This window comes from Parambassis ranga, chromosome 9, assembly GCF_900634625.1.
Source record: "Parambassis ranga chromosome 9, fParRan2.1, whole genome shotgun sequence".
NCBI classification, from domain to species: Eukaryota; Metazoa; Chordata; class Actinopteri; family Ambassidae; genus Parambassis; species Parambassis ranga.
In genome coordinates, this window is record NC_041030.1 from 3,075,478 (window position 1) to 3,103,255 (window position 27,778).

At 41.6% G+C, this 27,778-nt stretch overlaps 2 protein-coding genes across 3 annotated transcripts in view; one reads left to right on the forward strand and one right to left on the reverse strand.

Annotated features, from left to right (window-relative positions):
- tango2 (transport and golgi organization 2 homolog (Drosophila)) overlaps positions 1 to 5,884 on the reverse strand; it is a 14,272-nt gene extending 8,388 nt beyond the window's left edge. For both annotated transcript variants that reach the window (XM_028413186.1, XM_028413185.1), the window contains exons 1-5: positions 5,739 to 5,884; positions 4,900 to 5,022; positions 1,385 to 1,473; positions 424 to 543; positions 148 to 265 (exon numbers count right to left, since the gene is read on the reverse strand). In XM_028413186.1, coding sequence (XP_028268987.1) covers positions 148 to 265; positions 424 to 543; positions 1,385 to 1,473; positions 4,900 to 4,955 — 383 coding nt within the window. In that variant the 5' untranslated portion in view covers positions 4,956 to 5,022; positions 5,739 to 5,884. The remainder of the gene's footprint in view (positions 1 to 147; positions 266 to 423; positions 544 to 1,384; positions 1,474 to 4,899; positions 5,023 to 5,738) is intronic.
- Positions 5,885 to 6,714: 830 nt separating this feature from the next.
- Positions 6,715 to 27,778, forward strand: part of arvcfb (ARVCF delta catenin family member b) — a 176,818-nt gene continuing 155,754 nt past the window's right edge. The window contains exon 1 of the mRNA XM_028413828.1: positions 6,715 to 7,063. The gene's annotated coding sequence lies outside the window, so the exon portion shown is untranslated. The remainder of the gene's footprint in view (positions 7,064 to 27,778) is intronic.

Here is a 27,778-nt window from a genome sequence, read left to right on the forward strand (position 1 = left end):
CTCTGTTGACTTTCATTTATTCCTTCAACTAGAATATTACATTGAGGGTGAGGCAGCTTTATTGGCAAATAGGTGGCTAGTCTTACAATGTAAATACATCTTTAACTTGGACACACCCAGCTAGATTTTACCACACTATTCACTCACTTGAATTCTGCTGTGATGAGGTTGAAGCCATTGTATTGGTGGCCTTCTGTCGACACCTTCCTCAGGTAAGAGTAGCTGTCCACATCCTTGTCCATAAGGTAGTTAGAAACTAGAAATCCTACACATCAGTAACAATGAGAAGAACTTCCTCATTTTTTGCACTTAATAAACCCAGGCTGCCATTTATATTATCAAATCAACAGGCAAGATACCTGATGGAGCACTAATTAGAATTCAGCAGTAGGTATTATGTTAATCATTTTTGATATAACTTACCCCTTCCTTGTGCATCAGGGTTAGGACGTCCTTCCATGTAGTTGGTGATTGCAGCCAGCTTGCCCCACTTGCTGATCCCCAGCCATGATCCGCCTTCCTTACCATATTCCAGGTCCAGGCCTGGAAGACAGAAAAGCAGAATAATGTTTATAATACGTATATCTCCATCATGACAATGAAAATACTGTAAGCTTAACAACAGTGTTTCCTAGTGCAAAGTAAATATTTCTGCAGCTAAAATGATGTACAGCACTGGCAGTTATTAAACAAAGTCAGTCCATCACTAAATTAGCCTTTTTCCTTCCACATCCCCCTTCTACAAATGGCAGTGAAAAGGAGGAGCCCTGCAAGTCTGCTGCACCTCCTGGTGATCAATAAAGACAGGCCCACTTACATTGACAGTGACCAAGAGAGCATTAGCCTTCTCAGAGTGGATGAAAAGCTAGCCTGTTCCCACTGGGAGTTATAGCTTACTTCCCTTCTCGTCATGCTACGTCTCCTTCAGGGCCCAGCTGCTGCCCTCCACCCCCCACGCCTGGCCCCTGCACCCCAGCCCCACAGATAAGGCAGGGCCATTTATTCCTGTCACATCGCATAAAAACAGCCATCAATTAAGGGCCTACTAGTGGAGTCCTGACCCGTCTATTAGAGAGGGGAGAGGAGACTGATGAACAACGAGGCTATCGCTGTGTTTCCTCCTTCAGCAGAGAAAAGGATGATTGATTTCCTCTGCTTGGCTATAATGTGTATTGGACACCACTCAATTAAATATAGTTTACTGCAGGTGTGGATACTCTATGACAGAGAGGAGGAGAACTGGAGGTGAGGGAGACAGAAGTTTTCCTTGATTATTGAACGTAAAGGCAGTCAAACATTTGCTGCATTTCACACATACACACATACACCCTACACATTTTGCAGAGACTGAGCTGACCTGGTGGTCTTAAACACATTGACCTACCGCTGAGAATCTCACTGTGGGTTCCCCAGAAGTCCGCAGCCTTGGATGGACGGTTGTAGAACTCATCTCTGTTTGCAGCCAAAATTAGCCTGAGGGGAAAAGAGAGTGGAGGAAGGAGTCATGTTGTAACCTTTTCCAGTCTTGTTCTTTTGGTAGTTTAAGAATATACTTAGGAATATAAGCTACTGTACTGCTGTCAGTTGACAGGTAAGCACTAGACTTTGATTTGTATCTATCTATCATGTCAAACATTATTAAAGCTACATATTCACTGTATATGTAGGGCCTGTAATGATGCATAGGGTTTTTACTGCTCATGATTCAGACAGGTTATCATTATACAAATGGGCTGGTTGGCTGATTGTCACAGAGCATTTTTAAAGCTACTTAAAAACCTAGCCAGAAGCCTTTAAGTGGTACATATTATTTCATAAATTACATTTATATTATGAAAAGGACTGAAAAGGTTGAGGCAACAAAGAAAATGTTTGATAATGACCAAAGAATAGAGGAACAAAGGACTGTGTCTGAAGAAAGGACAAGCCAACAGAGAAGCTGCAGAAAAGCAATTTTTAAAGAACAGCTAATTCATGTAAGTTAAAAAAACCTAATATAATAACAGTGTTCACAGGGTCATTACTTTTTTTTAAATTAAATTTTGTACACTTTTTGCTTTAAATCCATATTTTCTTTTTTATTCTTGCTTAATAACTCCAAAAATACAATTTAAGCCGGAGTGTGTTCACAAGAAATGTGCAAAACATAAGAATATTTCCATTTGATTGATAGATGCAGCCATACTTGGAGCCTTGTAAGAGCTTCACAATGCCACTTATGTCAGAGAGCTGTATGCTGAATTTTAAGGGGTTAAAGTAATCTGAACTAACATTTTACAGGTAAATCTTCTCATCTACATCTCATTTTGCAAAGCAGCCTGCACCTGTAACATCCGCAGCTGTTTTAGTCCATTCTAGATTTGTTTTTATTGCTAAAGCAAGGCAAACATTTACTGCTGTAAACAAGAGGAACAGCCTGAGCGAAAGTGCGTTCTGATTTACAATAAATCCCAGTGAATGTGACTCTTACATCTGACAGACTGCCTGTCAGTTAAGCACTGCACTTTGACTGGTATTATTGTTATTAGTGTGTAAGTCAGTGGATAATGGCGCCATTATCTTCATGGCCATTAACAATACATTGTGACATTAATCTAATGTGACTCTGGCATTTAGTTTCTACAGTATATGTTTTTAATGACTGGTCACACCTGTGAATTGTGCAGCAATGCAACATAACGTATCACTTAGTGGCTTATGCAGCCTTTATTCCCCCAAATAACACACATACACACAGCTATATCCGAGCTCATCTGTTGTATTCAGATGTTATGAAACACAGGGTACAATCATTTCTTTGCCCGTGGAAAAAAGGTGACCTCTCCACTGTATTGGCTGAACATGAATTAGCATTTTAGTAGATTCATATTGTTTATATTTTATGTACCTTTGTCAACAAAATTATGTATAAAATCTGATTTATGGATTAAACACATCAGTCCTGTAGGCAAAATAAAAGGCCAGAAAAGGAAAACAAGGCCTGTGACATTTATTGACCTTAACAATAGCTGCATGTTCCTTCTGAGCTAGTTAATGGTCTCCTATTAATCTTTCAGGATGGGAGCATGGATCCAGTTAAGAGCAAACAGATAAACCAAACTGACCTAATAGGGGGTCGACCTTGGTTTATCAAAGGCTAATGGCAGCCGGTCCCCTGTGGCACTGGGTGAGCCATCACTGTTTCTGAAAACAAAGCTAGCAACTAATGATGCTACACAGGAGAGAGCATCTGCTCACGGGTCCTGAGGGGAAAATTCCACACGAGTGGCTGGGATCACAGCAACAGTCAGCCAGCTGCATCATGTAGGAGGGACGGTGAGAAGCAGAGAGGTATCAAAGCTCATCAACATGCAATTCGGATTTTTGTGTATTCAACCAACACAGCCTGTGGACTTGCATTCAAGATACCTTTGATTCCAATACATGTATTATAACTGAGCAACATACACAGACACTGCTACCATCATGATGATGTTAAATTATCATTGCAAAGCTGACATTGGATTGACCCTATTTCCACTTTTGGAAGGATAAATCCTTCCCTCTTGAGCCAGTTGGGCCACGATTTGCTTAATGTGAATGTGCTCCCACAACACTGAAAAAGCTTTATGAAAAGACTGTCCGTACTTTTTGGATGCAATGTATATGGCAGCCTCTAGGCGCTGCTAGAGCTGTTAATGGCTAGCCTAAAATAAGTTCTATAAAATATACTATGCAGGCTAAAATTGCATTACAGTGCTCCTTAGTTGTTTTTCTGCCCTGTTTCTTTGTTCTCAGCAGCTGTAAAGAAAAAACTGTGCAGCCTGGAAATTGACTTTTTGAAATACTGAACTCTCAGCATGTGGGTAATCAGCAAGTCATTTGTGCTGAACATGAACTCATTTAACTCCCGCCGATACATTCCTGTCACTTTGAGCTGTGAGGGTTTAATAACTGCAGTTAATAAAACTTTAAGTTTGCCTTCAAACCAATTTATTCCACACATGCTGTACATTCATTTTGATATACACCACTGCATCTCAGGAAAGCAACTTCTGGAATTAATAATCTATATATAGCACTGATGTAACCGCATTAGAACACAGAACGTTTCACCTTTCCCCAGGTTCAAGTCTGAGTCAGTACTCATAACACACACCTATGCTGTGATCTCCTTAGGCCCGGTCAAACTCCCAGAGGGAAGGACAGAGCTGGACTATGGCCAGGCAGAGAGCTCACTCTCCAGCCCTGGGGGATTATAATAAGCTAGGGCTCCACATCACACCGTAACTCAGAATGACTAGTACTGCACTGGTCTGTGCTGCTCACAGAAAGGAGTTAGCATTTACTGCTGGGTAGGGCACATGTAGGTTGCCAGAGATCCTGCACTTTCATAAAAATGTAATTTTTGGCAAAAAGTAGCACACGAGACAACTCTCAAGGATGAAATAGGGAACAAGGCAGAAGGACAGCGTTGGAAAAAAATGCTGACTAAAATATTTATATCAGTGTATATGCTCACACAGCTGCAATATACAGATAAGACATACATCTTTGTTTTACATACTTCAGGAATGTTTTTTTTTTTTAAATAATACTTTTTAAATTTTATTTTTAATGTCTTTTACTAGCTCCAAGTATGTTATTCAGTGTATGATTATGCCGACTCTATGAACATTTGCTAACATTAAGTCTGCAGTCTGTTAAGTGAAAACTTACACCCTAACCCTAACCCTAACACTAACTCTAGTGATACTCCAGTATATGTGTATTTGGAAAACTTTGTAAAACCTTTATTTCATTAGTTTAACCAGGTATAAGGAGCTTGTGATGCCTTTTTTTGTTATTTCCCTGCTTTATACAGCAGGGGTATGTAGCACACTTAGTATCAAAATTTAAAAACAGACTTAATTGGCATACCTGTAGGCATTTTTAGATGCAGGCCGGGGGTCAAACTTGAAGAAAATTATACACATGGATGTAACGGGGATTGATGCCAGCAGTTTCACAAAGTCCACATCTGCACACAAACCTCTGTCATATCTAACAAGGAGAAGAAAGCAGACAAAGAAATAAGCTCTTGGGTGTCTTTGTTGGTGTTGAGCATGTTGATTTCAGGAATGAGGGCAAAATCAAGACCTTTAGGTGTCGTGTTGAACTGTTTAATACAAACAGAACAGGATAAAAGAAACAGATGTCTCTCATTAGGATGTGGTGAAGCATATACTGCAGTACATGGTGCACTTGACTATAGGACAGACAAACTGATAACCCAGGGTACATGCTGTGTAACTCATGAGGACATGAACCACAGACAGAATAACATGTTTATAATGGGTTTGTTATCATCATTATGTCAACAGTGATGAGTACAAAGGTAACAATGACTTATTAGTAAACCTATCAATGGCAATAACATTTCATGACATGCTAAAGATACTATAATCATCTAAGACAACCAAATATTCTAAGTTGTAAATACTTAGACTGCTAATATAAACTGGAAAGCTGTTATTTGCTGGAGTGTTATATAAATATAAATTATATAAACTAGCCTAACAGCATTTTTACAGTCTGTTGTGCAGGGTGCTGCTAACAAATATGCCTTCCCCTACAGATCAAACTTTAAAACATCGTTATCTGTTCGGCGAGGTGGGTACAAGTTACCATAACCTATACAACTTGCTAACGTTAGCATGATTACATTCAATGACATGACCATTACAGAGGGACAACCTCAACATACTTTTACTACCTACCTAAACTTTCTTGTGCGCGACAAAACAGACAATTAATATCTGCTGAGCTAAATGCTTGCCGGGCGTCTTCTACACTGTTTACTGCTGTGTAGTATCGGCTCCTTGGACTCGCTGCCCCTTTACACCCGTTGTTGACAACTAAAAGGAAGTGCTCATTCAGAGTGACCTCGATTTGTGTCTGCAGACGTTCCACACGCCTCCAGCCAACGTCACAGGTTAATCTCTGTGGGTTTCACCATACACCGCCCCGTTCGGCACTTTAGATACTTAAAACGAGTGCTCTTCCAAAACCGCTCAGCAGTTCGCAGTGATTGGTCGCTTTGTAACGACGATTTCCGGTTAGTATTATATTCAAAATAAAAGCATCTAAAATGTCTTTTATTTTTAACATCCTTTTACAAACTTTCTTTCGCCTGAAGAAAACGAAACAATACAGCTTTTCCTTGAATACTAACAATAGCATTTATGTTTAGAAATGTCTTCTTCAAAGATCTAATGTTACGAGTAGATTGGTAGCCTACGTATTTGTAAGGCTTAGTACAGCGTTTGATTAGTTTTACTTTGAAACATATTCACAATGTTTTCTTTGTATTTGTGCGGACTTCACTCTGTCACACTACCAACAAAATAAAGTAACAATAAATCAATGGGCTAGTTTAGAGAACCACAGGACGGAACAGACTGAAGATTTAATAAAATGAAATATACTTGATTTATAGAGTCTAACTAAAAATATGCCAAACACAATATAATTTAAATGGGTGATGTTATTTTACGTCTCTCATGACTGTAGAGCATTTGGAAATATTAGTAAATTATTTAAGTAATACCTCTTCTGATGTATGACCGAATAATCAATGAGAAATTTCCTCCAATACTGTGAGAGCGGTGATGGGGCGGAGACACCCGCCTTGACCGACAGCATCCAGCGCTGTTGTAGATGAGAGGGATAAACGCTGCCCAGCCTTTCATACACCATAGCGCCGCAGTCACTAATTAGTGTTTATTAACGACAGCTGCTTTGACTAGATAGGCCAAGCACTAACTTTTCAGTCAGTCCGGCTTCTTCGATTATTTCTTTATTTTTTCCCCATGTGGCGCTTGACTAAAGGGACATCAGCTTTACCTGGCAACTACAATTGAAGCTTTGGAGGGGTTGTTGTGAGAGTAGTGGCGGTGCTCTCCCTGCAGCAGCCAAGTTGCATGCAAAACAACGCTGTTCAGCTGAGGATCGGAGTAGCCTACCCCTCATCAACATCATCATCATCGTCACACCGGGGGAGTCAATTCGCCTGCGAGAACAAGGATGAGGGGGAGAAACTGAGGTAATGCTAAACAGCTCTTTCTGCTTTTTCGTGCAAATCCATGTGGTGATTATCTAGCAACGCCAAGTTTTATCCTGTACCAGGATAGGAAGAAGGAGGGTGTGACAAAACAATGTTAGTTCATATTGGGAAAAGATGAAAACAAACCCCTCACAGCAGGTGAACCTCATAATATTGATTGCACGGAGCCGGTGTGTTTGTCACGCTTTTGTTAAATAGTCGGTGTTTTTTTTAAGGTGGCGCGGAATGAAGAGCCCTGTGCTGCTTAATGGTGCAGTAATGTTGATCTTATAATTATGCATTGTGTATGTGTGTCTTTGTGTGTGTGTTAAGCCTCATCGCTAAAAGCTGCAGTCATAGTCAGGGAGCGTGAGCCGCAACGACCTGTCAATCATCCATCCTTACTAGCCCATTGTTTTGCCCCTCCTGTTTGTAAGTGAGTTACCATGGAGAGTCTTCCGGTTGCTTTCCTCTAATTGCCTTATTTGGAGAAGAGGCGTCTGTCAGCGGCTGGAGTGATGGTGTCGTTGGGTTAATGGTGCTGCGTTCACGTCCCATGCGAGTAAAGCGTCAGAATGAGTGAGTGCTTCAAAACAGCGACCTGATCTCAGGCCATAAGGAGTCTCAGATGAAGTTCTCAGTGTAGGCTCTGATTGGTTCCTGGTCATCGTTTTTTCCACACTCAGCTCACCCCTAATGGCCTCAGGATGTGCAAGGATGCAATTAAAACAGTTAACGCTGAACGTGTGCGGTTCATTTGCATTCATTTGTTGTTGAGATTTAATGCACACACACAGAGTTTAATAGACTGAGTTGTGACTGAGCTTCTGTTGCTGTTAGTGGCAAATTAGGTCAAAGAAGCCTACTTATGGTGGGAAGGAAGCATAGTTACTGAGGATTCCGGATATATTTTTAAATTACAGATAAAAGCAGGTTGGACCCAGAAAAGGCGTTGCAGGTGCAGGCACTGGATGCTACAGAGTATGGAGAACTGAAGCCAGGTGCTCTGGATCTTGTCAGCCAACTTAGTCACAGTGTGCACCACCTAAGCTGGGAATTTGATGAGGGAGGTCACAGTAATAAGAAAAAATGGTCGATGTGTTCTTTGTCAAGTGCCTGCGCACCGATGACAGGTGAGCCTTACAATTCAAGCCTTCCATGTTCTTCACACGAGGCCAGTGGAGGAGCCTCATGTTAATGCCATAGATGCAGGGTATGTTTCTGTGCGTAAATACAGTCCATGCTACATTATGCAACAGAATGGTAGGCTATAGGATGCTGACAAGCTCATTGGCTATTTCCCTTATGCAATTTTATTTTCAAGTGGGACACTTGAAGAAGATGTAGTAAATGTAAAAACTGCTTACATCCTGTCTATATTGCAAATCTGGAATTCACTGACATTATAATTTTAAGTGTGTGGTTTGAGCAATATACTGGCTGTACATCCATCCATCCATCCTTCTACTGCATAATCAGTATTGTGATGATGGCCCTGCTGTCTCACAAATGTTGTCTACCTGTCTCAAAAAGGCCATCCAAACTACAAACAAACCACAAATATAATATAATATAATAGGTAAAAATTTATTTTTACAGCATCACTGATATCAACCCATTCATGCCAATATTTTGTCTTTAATGGCATTTGCAAAAGAAGTGAAGTAAACAACAGAGAAAAAAGTCTCTGTATGTTAATTTGGTTTTGCAATACAGTGAAATAGCAGTTGCAGTGTATTGCAATAGACCATGGGTATTTGAAGGCAATAACGTCCAGGGGTTTAGTATATACACACAATGAGCGTTCATATTAAAAGGTTGGTTTCTGAAGGGTGGATCATATTATTATATGACAGAATTGTAGCCCACTGACAAATCAAGCGCTCCTAACAGGAACATGCGGTCTCAGAACATTTACAGAAAGGTGGCACTTAGAAATGGATGTAATTGCCCCGTACAGGTTATTCCATATTTCCATTGAAAACTGTGAAGAAATTCAGAAGACCATTTTAATTTAAACTTGAAATTAATCACTTACCCTGCTACAACCACACAGGCCTTTTTATACTGCAGATATTTTGACTCATCATAGCAGGCAGAGCACAGGTGTAATTACTACCATTAATGACACCTCTGTTCCATTAAAACAGGTCCGCAGTTTGTCACATCAGCCTTTAAACCGTAGAGCATTTCACAGCAGACATCTGGACTTAATAGCACAAAGCCGACCTTATTGCTAGTGTTCCCGGTATGACATGATGATGTGGGCTGTGAAAAGGTGTGCAGTAAAACACGAAAGAGATTTTGCTCCTTCCTCCTGAACGTTAAGATCTTAGTTCTAAGGATGGAGGACCAAATTCACAGTCTTTCATTAAAAAAATGTCTTTTTATGTAAATGAAGCTAATGTCTGAGGTAAGATTAATGATATAATATCCAAATGTGCGATCCTTTCTGCATAACATTACCTTGTTTACCTAGACAGTGTGATCTTTGAAGGGAAAGTGGATAAAATTAATCAATTAGACATGTGAGTAGTGCATCAGTGTCTGTTTCTCCTGCTGTAACTTGCAGAAATATGAGCACATTTTCCAGAGAGGTTACATTAGCTTGCTAGATGCAAGCGCCCACAGACTGTTTGTTTATGGTGAAGTTGGTATAGCTCCTCAAATCTAATGAGGCACATCTGTACCTGAGCCATGTGAGTCTCAGTCCTGCTCCGACACAACTGACTGCAGTTTCATGACAATAGAAAACAAGTTCTGAATGGAAGCGACACGGTGCATCAACACACATCCATTGCCAGTAATGTTCTCCAGTCAGAGCCAATGTTATGTTAATCACATTAGCCTTATACCCATCTCATTATAGTTTCATGGTCAGTGTAGCATTTCATTACTGAGGGTGCCTGGGAATTATAGAGCCACAGATAGTGTTATGCGTTTGTCTGCTCAGTTGGAGAAGAAACTGCATGCGTCACACCCTCGAGTGCCTTAATGCATGAGCTGATAGCCATGTTAAAAATGTATTGTTTCTTCACAGAGAGGCAATTATTAGCAAAATAATAGTGTCTTATCCTTGGGTTTTGCTGCATATGGAGGCTGAAATGATTCAGAAGTGCTACCTCTGTGATGGATCAGGCAGGATCTGTGTCTCTTGGAGGCTGCGAGCTGACTGAGGGCTGTAAAAGCGAGCAGTTGGGGGGGGAGACAGAGTGAATAGTCCTTTGTGGGACAAACACCTGCAGAGCTCGGCCTCCTGCTCCTGAAGTGATTAACATGCACCTCCAACCTCCCCGGCCTTTCCACCTCCTAGTCCCTCGGCCACCCATCCTGGCACTGCTCTGTTCACTTGGCACCTGTTCTACATCGCCCGTCCCGCAAAGGCTATAACTCATGTCTTTGTCTGGGCTGAGTCAACACGGTGTGACTGCAGAGTTGTGTGAGGATCGTATCGATTACCTCTGCCAGAAGGTTACATTTAGAAGATCTGGAGAAAAATGTGGCTTCTGGTTTAACAAGATGTTTTATCAGAATAATTTTTTTTGTTTTTTACATTACATGCTGTCCAGACAAACATCAGGAAATGGACCTTATGTTTCTGTAAATTTAACCTAGTGAGTCAACCATAACTGTAAGTTATGGGGCAAATATAACATTACACGTTTATGGGGATATACAGCTAACAAAATGCTGACAATAGCAAGGTGTGAAAAAAAATACAATAGGACAGGATGTATCATTTTGAATAGGCTGCTTTTGCAGATGCAGATGAATAAGCTTGGGTTTCTGTCATTTTACCCATCAAGCCTATTGCATGCTAATCTTTTTGTTGTTGTACAGAAAGCTCAGATATTAATTTTCTTGCTGAGTGATTTTAGGTGTGATTTGATATTTGTGGATAATTCAAAATATCCACAAGTTGGTTAGTTTTAAATAGTCAATACAAACCACTAATATACTATTAAAGTGCATCAAATATTTCCTTATCCCCTCTACCTAGTTTGAGCCACCACTTTCATGCCTCAGTCATTCTCAGCAGTGTTTTTCCTCCTGTTGTTCTGTTGTGTCCTTAAACTCCGAGGTCATTTCAGGAACGCTCTCTGATTCCACACACGCTGACGCTTATGTCAAAATTGGTTTTTAAATCTGATTTTCTTGGCATCATCTCCTTACCCAATTGTTGGGAGCTCAGGTCGCCGTGTTATTAGAATATCAACCTGCCTGTGCTTTGTAGCATGCCGACTGGCTGATAATCCACTCCCCTTTCTTACGCCCTCCCGGTGTCATAGGCTCTGCATTAACATTGACAGCTGATTGAATTCCTCTCCTGAATATCAGTAAAACCTGCCCCCCTCCACCCACTCGTACGCTCTCACCGGTTTGAAGTGGTTGCACATTTCTGCATTTTACACACACTGAATATTCCGAGCGTGCGGCAGTGTGGTGTCTTTCAGTTCGCTGCCAACAGAGGCACTGACTAAACCATGTCTATCTATGAGCCATACACTCCACACTCCACACCCCACCCACTCCCCCCATCCCGACTCCATCCACTCTCAGACATGGACCTCTGTGCCACAGGAGGATTAACCCCACCCCTCCACATTCTGGCCTGCCTTGATTATGTCCAGGGATAAGAGCTGCTTAATTGTAATCACTAGTGCTGTCCTGAGCAGCGTAAAGCAACACAGGAGCACGGATCAGCCCACGCCACACTCTGAACAGGACGACAGTATTCCTGGTCATACGGCCAGATTTACTCACTGCTTGATGATACCGTGCTAAAGTACGTCGTGTTTTCACTGTCATTAATGTGTCACTTGCCAGGAAAAAAAACTCATTGACACATCCTAATGGAATTCATCAAGTGCTTCACGCTTTTAATTATAGATGGGGAGCTGTGAGGTGTAAAAGGGAAACGATGCAGCATGCGTCTGTCCTTTCCCAGCTGGACAGGGGTTCTGTTTTCTGACTGTCATTTACATGCTGGATTCCTGCTTTGCACACATTCTAACACACTCAAATCACGTAAATTGACTTTAATCTGCTGTATACATGCCATGCTATGCTGGCGCCTGCGTTGGTCATCATGTCAGTGATCAAACATTTTAAAACCCTCATTGTTAATCTTCTGTGTGTTCTGTTGCCTGCAACCTTTGTCTCCAGTTGATGTTTGCACTAAAGCTTGTGTGTGAAATGAAGTTGGCACATCATTAGATTGGTTGGAAAGGGATAAGTCACCTGAACAGCATTAGTATGTAATTTGTTTTGTCTTGTAGATAATTGCTTCACAATTGCTTTAAAAAAAAAGTGTCTACAGTGAGACATTCTGTGCTCAGCATGGCCATGTACTTGCCTTCCCTCTATCATATGTTTTGATGTGGGTAGTATGTCCATGTTGCTGCTTTCTATTTTGACATTTTTTGAAATCAATACAATGCCCTAAGAAGTGAAATTTTGTTTATTTATTTTAACTTGAAGATGCAGTGTGGGAAAAGTCTGTCCTCTTGAACTTTGTACTAATGGAAGGACCGGTCCTCTGGAGAGTACAGCTCTGTGTCTGTTCCACGGGAAAAAAAAGACATCTCCATGCCAAAAAACTGTCCAATATAGATGTTATCCGAGTATTGGACTATTGCAGAAGGCAGTCTAGCAGAACAGGTAGGCCATCTGGCGTATTAGTCATGTCAGTGCTGAGGTCAAATCTCAGGTGACCTGCCTCGTGTGCACTACACCATCAGAGCCAATTACTAGTCTCTAAGAATCCCCCTGAAATGCACTTTGTCCTATTTTCCTCCAACTGTTTGGATAGTGTTTGTTTATCCATATAGATTCAGGACTCGCATGTAGTTTTACGTCCTGATCAACACAGGAATTGCTGGCTGTCACCCCCACTCATTTAGATCTGCCTAAAACTTACCTAGTCTTCTTCAGGACTTTTCGGAGATGGTAATGGTTGACCCGCTGTCATAGATCTGTTGTTAGGTCTTGCTCTCCGAAGATAATCATATCAAAATACTGTCGTGACTTAAAAATTTACTGGCCCACCCCCAATAATAGCACACACCCAATTAAAGTCTACTCAAAAGGAGATGCAGAATCTAAGGGCGTCCTTATGGGTATAAATGTAAATACCTCATTAGAGATTTAGATACTTAAGTTCTCCTCTGACTGCATTGATGTTTTTTCTCCTTCTACGCTGAACTAAGCTATTTAGCTTTCCTGAGCATTCACAGGAGGAGTAATTAAGGTTTGGAAGGTAAGAATGAATACATTAATCAATTCAAGGGATTTAACTGAAATCATAACACAAAAAGCCTGAGTAATTACAGTTGTAACAAAGTAATTAGATCAAAGTGGCAGGATGTCCTTCTGAAATAAGTGAATCATGCTTTACTTGTAATGAGCTTCAAAGACACAAAGTAGATCTAACCCTTTATGATTTTAAATATATTCTAATGCTCGGCACTAAGGGTAACCATTTTCCATAACACCACCTCCTCTCTCTACCTACAGTGATGGGTAACATGTGGTAAAAGAATACACATTCTTGGTGTCCATTGTCATGTTTGTTGGTGCGTCCAGGCAGCAACATGACAGCTAATTTATGCAGGGTTCATGTGAGATGGCCCCATGAAGAGGCTGTCAAATAAAGACAGGAAAATGTTTTTCTCCCCTACTTAAGAACTGGCAGCAAATATAAAGGGACACTGTCAGAACATGAATGTGGCGCAGGAGATGCCAGCGTATTCATCAATGCCAGGCTTTATGTGTGGGAGGGTTTTTGATGTGCAGGGCTCGCGCTGCAGCGGTCTTCTGTGGACTGTGAAAGCCAGGAGCTTTGCCCAGCTGGGACTGAGCGATGCTGGATGCAAGCCGTCTTTCCTGCTCCTACAGCGGGATATTCTTCTTGGACTAGCAGAGGGATGACTGTAGAGTGTAGGAAAAAAAGTAGCATCCCATGATTCTGGACTTTGGTGACTGAGAGGGACTCATTCTGGGTTTGTGACAACCTAATTAGGAAATGTTCTTAAGTGCCTTTTTGGGTGCTGGCTCATTAATAAAGCATGTTTTCCCCTCTTCCTGCCCCCCTGTATTTGAAATGTAGATGTCCCTGATGTGGTGCTCTGTGTACCATGGAGTAACACTGCAAATGAGGCTGCCACCGAATGTTGTGGTTCTGATGAAATCAATTCTGGCTGCTGCAGAGCTTTGCAGCATAGAGGGCAGTGCTGCAGTGTGTATGAAGCACTTAGATCCAGATGTAGACACAAAGTAAAATAATTCTGCCAAATAAATCATATAAGACTAAAACCAGAATTCATATACCGGTAGTTGACTTGAAATTCAGTGGTTTAATAATCCTTCAAACTCATCTAAGCTTTTTTCCACATATAAGTGTGTTAAGTAATTTTTAAACCCCTGTTGTTGCCATGGTGTCTGTGCTATCATCACCGTATTTGTGGGACACAGGGTTATTCCACTAGCATCCCCTCTGCAAAACCACCATTCAAACAGGCTCTGTCCGCCCTCCTGCTGTGCGACTCAGTTTGTCTCCAGGTGTGAGGCTCATGCTCCCTCTGCTCTTCAAGGTGTCTTCACTGAAGTCATCCTGTGGCAGCACCCACCACAGAGCATCATGGAAGCCCACAGGCACCAACACAGTATGAAATGAAGTGGATCGTTCCGCATGAGCCAAATGCACATCTCTTTGTGGAAATCAGAGCTCCAGCAATAGAGCTGCTCCTTCAGAAAGCCTCTTCTTCCATTTCACTTCTCTTTGATAGTGCTGCAGGCTTGCGGGTGGCTGCTGTTGGATGGGTGATGGGAGCTCATTCTGCATCTCTAAGCTAGTTCTAAAGACCCAACGCCTCAACTGCTGAAGACCCACAGGGAAGAAGAAGGCGGGAAGGGAGCAGGGAAAACTGGCATGGCAGAGAGAACAATCGGTATCACTGGAGCTCAGAATAATTTAACCTTTCATAATCTTCATTGGGGGTTATTGTATGTGTGTTGTAGGAGGTATGGAAGTGGGAGACCTAGTGCGAACGTAACCTTGGTAGAGTTGGCGCTGTGATCCCTGTTCCACAGTAAATGTGGTGGATATGAGAAGCTATGGTTGATATGTAAGGCACATTGATGTGTGAGATCCCAGCATTAAGTGCTCTGCTGGTATTACCGGTCGTTAATTATTTAAGTTCAGTAGGAGGAGAAGGGTTCAGTTCCCATTTAGGTCAGCAGTGTCATCTATGACTCTCAGTTGGTAAATAATCTAAAAGAGACATTCCAAGGAGAGCATTTGTTGTGATCTTTCATCACCATTGGAATCAACTCTATCTAGGATTAACTATTCAATACCCAAACTGTTTTCAAGTTTGGGTATTGAAGTACCAAATCAGCAGGAAGAAAATAAACAGGATTGCTGATAGCATCCTCATACCAAGAGTCAGTCATAGTTGCCATGTTACACACATTATATTGCCATTTGAGCATTGTTTGTATGAAGTTTTGATTCGATTCAGTAAAGCGGTGTCGTCTTGTAAGATCACTGTTGAATTAGCTGAATTTCTTTTGGCCAGTATGAAATAAATCCAAGCTTATAAAATTGATTCAGCAGCACTGAATGACACATCCTCTATATGCTCATATCAAAACAGTATGTCACCCCGTGACAAACACCCACCATCCCCCCCATTTTCATCACTGAATCACTTCAAACAGACGCTCGCTCTGAGAATGACAGTACAGTGAGTAAAGAAATGAGCAGAGGCAAGCTCCACTGGGAGGAGGAGGGGGGACGTGGGGCATAGTGTCTGGAGGGGGTGGATGGATGGATGCAGGGGCTGATGGGATTGAATGGTAACTGATCCCTTGGCATTGTTGGAACGGCAGAGGACGAAGTCATCTTCCACAGGGACCCAGTTAGCCCAAAGCATTCGTCATGGTGAGTGATGTAATGGGCTTTGTTAAAGGATTGTGTGTGTTGATTTATTTGTGAATGTGCAGCAGCATACTGTGTGACATATGCGTCTCCCCTCTAGACTAGGAGATCACAGGGTCTCTGCCTGTCTTTTAGTAGAAAGTTATTTATTTATTTATCAGAAATTAAAGTAAGAGTATTCCTGCTCTCCCTGTTGTTCACGTTGCTTAGCACGTGGTAAAACACGTGTGTTATATCTGATTTTAATGATGGTAAGCAAAATCTGTTCTGACCTAAAGAAGACAATTATAGATTAGATGATAAGCTGTGTCTAACCTTGGCCTTCATAACCTGTAGAGATTACACCTTACAGTGAGGACACTGGCTCATATTCTCTGGCTTTAATTAATCTCCCACTGTGTGTGTTATAAGAGGATCTATGATGTTAGGAACCCACAAAATTGACAACAAGAGTTCAGGGATGGGCAATTATTATTTTTTGCAATGCCCACAGACTTCCAAAAAAAAGCAAAGGATCCCTGATTAATTTTTTAAAAATAAAAAAACGTATCTACCTTGTCATGTGCGTGCCCATATCTACTTTGAGTGTGCAGTAGAAGCATGTTATAGCATCTCCCCACACACACAGTGAAGCTGTGATTCATATACAAAAAGATGTCATTTCTTTGGAGTGAGTGAAAACTACTTGTATAGTCCATCCATCAAACTAACGCATGCTTTTCAGTCATCTCAGTTGTATAAGTTGAGTTATATTATTAAAGTGTAATCCATAATTTTATTACTTATTAGTTGGTCGTAACACTTTCTCAGCTGTAAGTTAGAACTATTTTTCTGGAATGCTCCTCACTCTCTTCCTAACGGCGTTATCTTAAAGATCCTCATTTGTGACCTTTTCAAAACTTCTCCAAGTGGCTCAATTTAAAATAAAGAGGAGAATCTTGATTTCCCTGTGACTGCACCCGCACGTCTCTTTGACATTGGGGACCGCATTAATTTAAGCTCCACAGCCCCAGTGTAATAAGCCTTCCCCATATGCAGGGACCTTACCCACTTCTAGCACAAACATACACTTCACCCCATTACTATTAAACCCCTAGATCTTCCTCTGCCAGCACTGTTTAACATGCAGAAAGAATCTGAAAATAATTAAACTCCGTGACAAGCGATATGACCCCAATTACCTCATTCTAGTCGTGGTGGAAGGGCGGACAAGAGTGCCGCAATCCACAGTGCAGCCGGGGCACTGCGAATGTCAGGAATCATAGCACATTTTTCCTGATGATGATCACAGACTGGGCACACAAGGTGTTCAATTGTTCTATCAGAAATGGAAGAATACTTTTATGACACACTGTTCGGTTTGTGCGTAATTACCCCGTAGTAGTAGTGCAAGATGGTGTAGATTACATTAATTCTCCAAATTGACAGTGCAGTCAACTGTTTACACACGTTTCTGAAAGCAGAGTAATCCTTCAGACTTGTGTTTCAGGCAAGAATAGTTGCAGCTTAAAATGGCCTGAAATAATCTCCTGTCTCCATATAGTGGTGTATGTTAATGTGTTGTGTCCTCTCTATACTACGCTGCCCACAAATAAGCAACACTACTTGCACCAAGAGGATTTAGAATGTTATTACAGCGCTGCAAATCACCCGATGGCTGCAGGCAGCATATATCTGAGTGCAGTTTGACACAAATTCCAAATGCCATGCCATCTTCTTGCATGTCTCTCCCTTTTTGTTAGTGCTCCCGCTGGGTCTGCGATCTGCATTCAGCTGTTCAGGACAGGATATGAATATTCTGAGCAGTTCTTGTGCATACACGGAAAAGCACCCCCCCCCTTCCTGTCCTCTCCAAAAAAACAATGAAAAACAAAAAAAATGTCTTGTTAATCGTGGCATTTGCTAAAAGAGGTTGAGCCAGATGTCAGTGAGCTCACTGTGTATAAGGAGATGGCACACATTGCTTGTATTATTTCTCTGACTGCATGATTGACAAGGCTTCAACACAGTAACAGCCAGGCCTTTACCATGTACCATGTCTGTGGTGAAAAATCACCCCCACCCCACCTCCTCCTCCTTCTTGTTCCATCTTAATCTGCTCTTATGGGTCTCAGCCCTTGGCGTCTCAAACCCCTCTGTCTCTAACAGCTGCTGAGGAGAGGGAGGTATGGAGAGATTAAATGAATCTTTGCAGCCCCCCCTCAAAGGAATTCCACATGCCTCTTTGCCTCTAGATCCTGCTAGTGTCTTTGATCCGGTGTGTTTTCCAACCGGGTCCTATCCCACTGGGTACAAGGGGGTTCCTACACATGCCAACCTACATACAGGACGCCATAGTGGCTCTTCATCACTGTTGTTCAGTTGAGTGCAGATAAAAGGCTTAGCTGCTTTCATACCGTTAGTGCTGGAGGAACGATGTGAGCTTCTAGCTTGTGCTCCAGATGTGAGAAGGGTTTTGTCAAACTTTTGCTTATTTCATTGGTATAGACCTAACAGTCATGGGTGCAGAGGCATTGCTGGTTTTCTTCACTTTTCATACGAGGTCTAGTGCTGTCTTTAGATAGAAGTGCAGGTCATGTAAGGCAGATCAGGTAACGCGAGGAACCTCTGGGGAATTAGAAATGTGCAATTAATAGCCTGTGGATGACGTACAGCCAAATAAATGTGTGGATGCCCTGTGATTCACCTCACAGTACAGGGGAAACCCACAGACCTGTTAACAGGAGATAGACGATGGCAGCCCCCCTTTCCCTTTTATTCTGCCTTTCATACAGGCTCTTTGTTGAAGAGCTATTTTTGAAGACCCACAGTTTTTCATGTGAGCATTAAGCAGTAATCTAGTACTATATTACTCTACTATGTGGTACATATGGGCTGCCTCGTGGTCACATGTGTTTAGCCTAAGTGAACAGGTGACGTGCTGCAGTCTGTTTTTATGCAGAGTGAAGCCTCACTTGCACACGATGAAAGCAGTGCATGTGAAAAATCTGCTGCTGCTGTAACCCTGGTAACGTTCAGAGGGAATTTGGAGGATGGGTGATAGATTATTCTCAGTGAGCATCCACTAGGCTAATACAGTGTGTCTCTCAAGTGTGTGTAATTTTCACATTTGGTCCCTGAACAAGCCTCCTGTGGCTTTTAATTTCAGTTTTGCCACTGTACCGAAGTGAGCCAAGATACTGGATCAAGATCATGTTGTCAGTTTGTCCCAGTTATGGTTAATGTGGTATTTTTTTTCTTCACAGCCTACTGAGTGAATTTTCATTTCCAAACACGGTTTATACATTTTATAAGTAAAATGTCATACCACCAAACAGCAAGTACATAATATACTGTACTGGCTTTAGCTGAGACCTGTGGTGGTCAGAGTGCCCCTCCAGGACCTTGGGATTACCTTGTTCTAAGGATTATAGGGAGGAAAGGCTTCCATTCATCTGTCTGCACTCTCCTTGACTCTTTATCCTGGGAGTCAGCAGGTCACACTAACTCCTGACCCTAGAGGTCCTTTCTATTTTCTGCATGGTCTTCCCAAACCAGCCCTCGGGGCCTTATTCTCTTGAGCCATCATGGCCATTATTACATTGAGTGCAAAAACACATTAGCTCGTGTGAGGAACTACTAAGCCGACGCCCATCTGCTGCTAGAAAAGGGATTAATTAAATGATTCTGCCTGGCCTATTACCTTGTTATACCTTTTGTCATTTGTTTAGTGAGGATACTGAAATTCCAGCTTGGAATACTTTTGAGCATCAGTACAAATGCAGGTCCATTTACAGGTGCATTTAGTCCATTTAACTGCTGCATAAGAGGCAGTCATTTATTATAATTTGCCATTATGACAAAGACCGTATGGAAGTCAGTAATAGCCCAGTTTTTATATTTGAGTACATCACATGCTCCTTGTTGTCCCTGTGTGCTCGGCGCTCTCTTCTACTGCACTGTGAAGACTATAATCAGTCATCCTTATGTGCACCAGCCATTTTCTGTCAAGACTCTAAGGTTGCATTACTCAAATTACTCGCTGCATGTTTTCTGCTTGATACATATGATTTAGCTAAAGTGACTGTTGTTCTGTTTAAAGTAATGTAGCTGTCCAATGTAGCCTACATGTTGCCACATTTGAATTTTCCTCCCCTGGCCGGATTCAACCCAACATCCCATACAGATGTCCTTTCCCCACCTTACTCGGACTGAATGTCACATTCAGCGACATGGCTATCTTCACTAAGGGAAACTGAAAAAATGGCAGTAAAACAATTACTGGCTTAAATTAAAGACACCTGGATTTGACTGTGATCCCTAAAACTACCTGAAGAAGCAGTAGCTCATGAACACTGACGTGTGACTAAGACTCAGGTTTCCTGACATTTACATGTGTACCTGATATCAATGCCAGGAAAATACTGAAAAAAAGCTTGAAGCCATACAAAAGTCATACTGGATTTGAAACCATACCTAAAATAAAAGTGCTTGCAAAAACATGCAGTGTGTGAACCTGTGAATCTGTGAAGAGCACAGGGTGCCAATGGCGAATCTGCCAATCTTGCACTAAGAGGTAGAGGTAGTGGTCCTGCTGCTGGGTTGTTGCCCTCCTACGGCCCCCTCCACGTCTCCTGGTGTACTGGCCTGTCTCCTGGTATCTCCTTCATGCTCTGGACACTGTGCTGACAGACACAGCAAACCTTCTTGCCACAGCTCTCATTGATGTTCCATCCTGGATGAGCTGCACTACCTGAGCAGCTTGTGTGGGTTGTAGACACCGCCTCATGCTACCTCTAGGGGTGAGAGCACTGACAAAATGCAAAAGTGATCAATCATCAGGCAGAAAGGATGAGAGCAGAGACATGGTCTGTGGTCAGCACCTGCAGAACCTCTCATTTATAGGGCTGTCTGATAACTGCCTCATTTCCACCTGTTGTCTGTTCCATTTGCACAACAGCAGCTGAAACTGATTCACAGTCAGTGTTGATCCTAACTGGACAGGCTGATTTCACAGAAGTGGGACCGACCTGGAGTTACATTGTGTTGTTTCAGTGGTCCCTTTACTTTTTGAACAGTGTATTTAATAGAATCCTCAATACAAAATGTAACCAAAGTGGTGTCAGGTGTTTTAGACTGTTTTAGCAGCTGAATTTTGTTTCTGTGAATTGCAAAAATGTTTTTGCTTCTTTTCAAATTTCTTCCAAACCAGATCTAGGATTTCTTGTGGAATCTGTTTCTTTAGCAATGCTAAACATTAGCTTCACATTAATAACACTTCGTGTGTTTTCTTACTTTCCAGGCCCATTGCTTTGACAACCATAATGGTGATCTTGTATGCTGTATACATAACATCATGGATTTGTCAAAAATTACTAATATGAATATTGGGGACATGAGAATGTTTCTCCCTCTATGCTCATGAACCTTCATGTTGTGGTGCAATTTTCATTTCCCTATGAATTATATTCCAATTTTGACTGAACTAGTGGCCTTTTGAGGGATTATAGGCTAGTTACTTTGTGGACCTGGGAATTTTAGAGCATGTTTACACTTGGTAAAATAGAACTGAAGGGCATTTCCTGCGTTTGCATAAGCTGCTTCTAACACTGTTCACATGCAAACAAGACCTAACTGTCTTGGTAAAATGAACTAGACATCTAAGGATGAAACAGGGGTGCTACTCTCACAGCACCTGAGGAACATGGGCATTATTCAAATGACTTTTACAGGCTGGAGATAAGAGAACTTAAAGGCTTCCAAATTAGCACAGAGCCTTTCTTTTTGAAATCTTGCGATCAGATAATTTAGCTCTGCAGTCATGTGGTCAAAGTGATGAATGCATAGACAAAGTCCATTTTATATTTGCTGCTCTCTCCATGGTTGTGGGTGTTCCAGAAGAAAAGCCGATTGGCACCCGTCCTATATAGAACATAATGGCCTTATTTTGAGCACATCATTTCTTTTACATTCAGATGACTGAGAAAATGGTCAGACCAAAGGGAAAGAAATACCCTTCTGGGGGATGTTCTTTGAGGAGTGCAGAAACGCAATTTTACAGTGATGGAGCTCAGTATTTAGATCCACTCCATCAGAATGCAAGCGTGCAATTCTAATTTGGGCTTAATTTGATTTGCATTCGTTTGGAAGTCTCACTGCTCCCCGGTGACCGCACTGCTGAGCTGCCATATACATGTAGGCAATGAATGCTCCTGCAGGTCTGAGAAGAACTATGCACCCTTCAGGGTAATTATTGCCCCTTTCCTGAAAGGTAGGGTAGGAGATTTCCTTCAGATGCACTTTTTGTGAAATTAGTGTAACTTCTCTTTACAATCCGATAGCAACCGATTAGTCTGGCAGTTTCGCTTTAAAACGAAGAATATGAATCATCTGTGGAAGCTATAAAACGCTAAAAACATCAGCCAATCCTACGAGGCGCACCTGCGTGGAGTATTGGCTGGTTGTCACTCTCTTCCTGCTCTGCGCGCATCAGAGAGGTACGTGCATGATGGCCGAAGTCACAGACTGGTTGGGAGGCGTGGCTTCGGGGTGAACTCGAGAGAAAGGGGCGTGTGTTTACTTTCAAAATCTGGGTCTCACTGAGTTTTCAAAATCTCCTTCCCTACCTTTAATGCTTATCTTGGTCTTTGATTTTTCGATATGAAAACTGCCACATCTTGTAGCCTATTGGATTGTTGTTCTTTTTTGAACCCAGTGTCCGTATTTAGTGTTTAACTATGGGTTGTATGAATAGAGTCACCAAAGATTGTCCTCACAAACAGGTCCTTACGAAAAAAATGCTAGGTTTGGTTGATAATAAACCTACCAGACAAGACACATGGGTATCGGCGTCTGCTGATGGCACTTATGGACGCATTGCCCGACATTTGGCATGTTGGCATGTTTACGTTAAGGGAACATTTTATCATGTTTCCCAATGTCGTCTGAACATAGGACTGATAAAGCCACATGATTTTGAATAAGGGGACAAAGGAAGGCCATGGAACACAGTTTAACCCAGAAGTCTGAGGTTTGAGTCCCCTAACACTACAAGCTGTTTTGGTTAAACTCGCCAAATGATATGATATGATAATGTTATGAAGACAAATTCATAACAGTCAACACATTTTACTAGCTCATGTTACCATTTTCTGACCTGTTCCATTTTCAAAGATTGAAATATCAACTGCATGGTACACCTTCATGGATGGGCTGCATTATGACCAATCGGAACCATTTGCTTTTTATAAACAAACAACAAAAAAAAAGCCGTTATTTTTTACAATACCAAGAAGAGCACACAATGTCTGCTCCTTTAATAAAACCCAGGATATCTTAACATATCGTAGGTGGTCATGTGCACACATGTGCAGCAACTCAACAGTAATTTATGTGTTAGTGTGTTAGTGAGAGCTGCTGTCTGAGCTTTAGGGATTAATTGGTTTAGCCAAAGAGAGCTAATTATAGCAGAATGGGACTTACACTCAGTGTCCAGATTGGCCTTTCTTTGTCCCTCACACACACACACACACACACACACACACACACACACGTACAGTAATTAAGTATTAAGTAATTGGAAGCCTTCTTTCCTGTAGACCTTATTGACATCAACCTGCCATGACTGTCACATGTATGACCTCTGTTTACTGGAAGTAAAGCCACATAAAAACCATTTAATTGATTGCATATCTAATCCCTGATTAAAAAGACTGTTGATTCCTGTAAACGAGATAAACAAGCAAGGTGCCGGGCGACTCAGTTGTTGTAGTAGTTATGGGATTTTAATAGATATTTCTGTTAGTATATTGTTACTCTTAATATGCAATTGTAGTCTGTTATGATGGTTGTCTGGCCTTTACACTCCCTGGAGGCCCAGAGACCATATGTGTTCTTTGCTGCAGCTTCTACAGTTGGGCTGTATCCCTTTTGCTTGCAAACACTATTATATCAAGCTTTTAAATAAAAGTGAAGTAATAATACTTTAGTGGCATGGCTTTTACCTTTGTCTCTGTAAGGGGGAATTGTGGTGCTATAGAAAGTACTGAAGAAATGCTTGCAAATCCCTGCAAAGAAGCACACTGGGATCAAATCAGTGTCTTTTTGAGTGACCTCTGTAATCCTTAAGCTGTTGACCAATCCCCACCACGGCTCAACGCCAGCTTCTTGACCCGGCCCCGGTGACAAGTCGTTGACTGCGACCACGCTCTCCTGTTTGCCCAGCAGCCATCGATGTGGCCTGTCTGGAAATATCGAGGTCAGACTAAGCCACTCTGCAGCGGTTTCTAGGGCACGACACATATCAGAACTGCGGTAGAGTTGAAATCTAGTTCAAACAGCAGCTGGGGGAGGTAAGGGAGGTACGTGGTGTCAGCTAAATCCCTGCAAATATGAACTCCTCCGTCGGGTCCACTTCATAAGCAGAGTGTGGGCGCAAACGCCTCACCTCGGTGGGGTCATTTTCTGTCAATGGGACCTGCAGGATGCTGTGTGCTGCTAATGTGGATAAGTGGTTAAGCTGCGCTGTGGGATAGGACCTCTCACAACACTGTTTGACTGCACCCACAAGTGCATGAAAATGAAAGTGAGCAGGCTCTTGAAATCCACAGGTTGTTGTGCCATGCCTCTGCACATTACCCGATTAAAGGTGATTACATTCCTGCCCACATTTTCTCCAGAACGAAGACTGCAGTTTTGAACTAACACAGAATCTGCTTCTTTCTCATGAACAGAAGATCTTACTATATCAGCTTTTTATGGTAACAAAAAGTGTTATGTAAGGAATTTAACTACAAGGAAAGCAGTCCTCTCCCATCTTTCTACTCTTGCCATTTTTATGAGTAAATGAAATGGCTTGACACTCGTAAAATGTCTAAATGTTCATCCTAGCTGGAGGTGAAAATAGAGCGCACACTGCTGCGTCCTCCCTCTTCTTTTTCTGGCAGGCCTTGTGGGACAGCAGCTCACTGGTTATTATCACACTGTAAAAGGTTACAAATCAATACTTGTCATGACAGAAAATTCCTCTTTTTTTAACTCCCAAGCACAGCTCAACTGTAAAATGAGAGACTCTAATCTCTGCCTCTTCCTTACAAGCTTTGGACGTACTAATCTGACAGAGTCGGTGTGATAGTATTTTTTGATACAGTATGTGGATTTTTGGATTTATGATATAACTACAGTCTGGGTACAGCATAACCAGGACACTGACAAAGCAGATCTGTCTCGACTGCAGTGATTATCTGACAGCATTCGGGATAGTGTGCCAGCTGCACTGACATACAGGCCTGGGTAGAATTTACACAGTGATCATTTACTACAGATACTCAGCATCAGTATTTAATTATAGAGGACTGCATGCATTACATATTGTGATGGCTGTGCCCAGCCACACCAAGTTATTTTATTATATTTGTATGTAATGTTTTGCATTATTTAGGGATAAAGAGAATGCAGTTGAGTATCTATACAGAAACTAAACTAAGCCTAAGCTATGAATTGGTGTTTAAATGTAATTATTAGAATTTCTACATCAACCCGTATCAAGGAGCAGGTGTGAGGAGGTTGTAGCCTATGTTGAGTAGGTGGTGGAGCTGGATCCTCAAAGATCAGAACCTCAGTGCTGGTGCGGCCATCCTCTCCTACTCGTGTGTTGCTAGGCAGCAGATGTCACCGGGTTCTGTGACGTGAAGAAGAGTGAAGTGTAGCAGACATCTTCCTGTCGTAACATGGACGGTTGGTGCGCTTAGGTTGTAGGCAGTTGTTCAACCTGTTGGATCCTCAGTTGTGGGTTGATGTGAACAACTAAGCTTCTCTAAAAGTCTGAGTCAGAGGCAAGGCTCAAGATGACGTTAGGCTTATAATAGAGTGAATGTGACCTTAAAAATGCATAAAATATAAAAAGATAAAAACATGGCTCAGTGGAGGAGCCGGGCACGTGCCTAAAATAGGCCCTAGGCATCTACCTCTTCTGTCTCATTTGGGGGTGAGCTGGACTGGGCCAGTCTCTGAGATGAAGGAGTCTCTTCATCTGATCTGTGTTGTTAATCGGGCCTTCTCTTTCCACACCATGCTCTGTCTGCTCACTATCTGTCCTTGATCTGAATTCCTGATCTCATGAACAAAGCAAGTGCAAAGTTTTATCTCAAGCAGATTTTGGGTGTATCTTCTGGGAGAGCTGGTCATCTTCTCGCCCAGAGTCAAGTTACAAATTCTTTTCTCTCCAAGTAATGTCTGTGCTTTAGAGACATATATGGTTAGGTATTATTTATAAGGATCAAACACTGATCAATAATTAAAATGATTGTAAGGTGTAGGATGTTTGTTAAAATACAGTTTCAAAATATGGAAAGGGAACATCTTGATAATGACAAACATAACATCTTATTCAAATATAAATTCTAATAATCTGCTGATAATTGAAAAGGGTTACAACAATATGACACATGTATTCAAAAAGTATGAAACAAAGATCACATTAAAGTGTGAAGTGTCCCTTTGGAATGCACCAGAGAGTTTTATGACTGGTCTGGCCAGTCTGTATCATTTGGTAGGACGTGGCTGTGAGGAGGAAGAGTTGTAATTCTGGAGCATTTGTCTTCCTTGTTGGGTCATTCAGAGGTAACTTGATGCAAATCAATGATAGCTAGCTGTCCAAATTTCCAGTGTGTGGATGCTAGGTGTTTTTTTTCCAAGTCTCACATTCTAGAGCTTACAAATCTAAGCCTTATTGTCAGTTAGATAGTGGTCTCTTCCCTGAAAAGTGTTCATTTTTAACAGTGTGCCTGTCCTCTTGCTGCTCGGTCCCTCACACAGATATTATTTTCTTCCTGTGAACAGTACTTCACTTCACTATAAGCTCTATATGCCATGTTTATGAGTTGTTGTTGAAGACCTTGGAAATGTTCTGTGTGGTGAGATTAAATAACATTAAATGATAATGGCTTACTCTTGAACTCACAAACAGCAAAGTCTGAGTTGCTTCAGAGCTTTTGATCGTGTCTGCAAATGGTTCGCCCAGTTGTCATGGAGATGTAGATATTCCGTTTCTGTAAAATCTTCTAAAAATGTTTAAAAGAGTTTCTTTTTGTAAACGGTAGTTGACGGGTTCAGTGAAGAGAGGTCAGAACTTGTTGAGAGGGCATTATAATGACATGCTGTCTGTTCTTTGCAAAGTGATGATAAAGATCATTTGATATGATTAAACCCTCCTTAAGAATCACCTTGATTCTAATATCAAGAACAACCTTTAAATGTATGTCAAAGTCCTTCAATTCCAAAGCAATCTTCAAATAAACAGTTCACCAAAGGACAGCTAAGACAGTGCTGGAGTGGCTTTGGGACAAGTCCTTGAGTATTCTTGAGTGGCCCAGCTAAAACCCACACTTAAACCCCATTGAACATCTGTGGAAAGACCTGAAGATGAAGCAGTTTAGGATGCTTCTCATTCATTCTGAAAGACTTTGGAGTAATCTGTCCCAATCAAGATGTGCAAAGCTGGTTAAGACCAAATCTCAAAGTCGAGAATGTATCCAATTATGGGGAATCATATGGTGCTGCCACATGAAATCAGATCTTTAATATCATGTCTCTATATCCTATAGAGATACAATTCAGTAACACAATATACTGTCTGCACTGCCATGCCATTGCCTTTGACATCATATTTAATTTAAAGCAGATAGATCAGGATGAATTCAACTGTAACCATAACTGACTGACACAAGATTGACAGTTGCTCACCTTCACCCTCCCCTTCATGTTTTCCACATCCTCCATCTTTCCTTCAACATTTC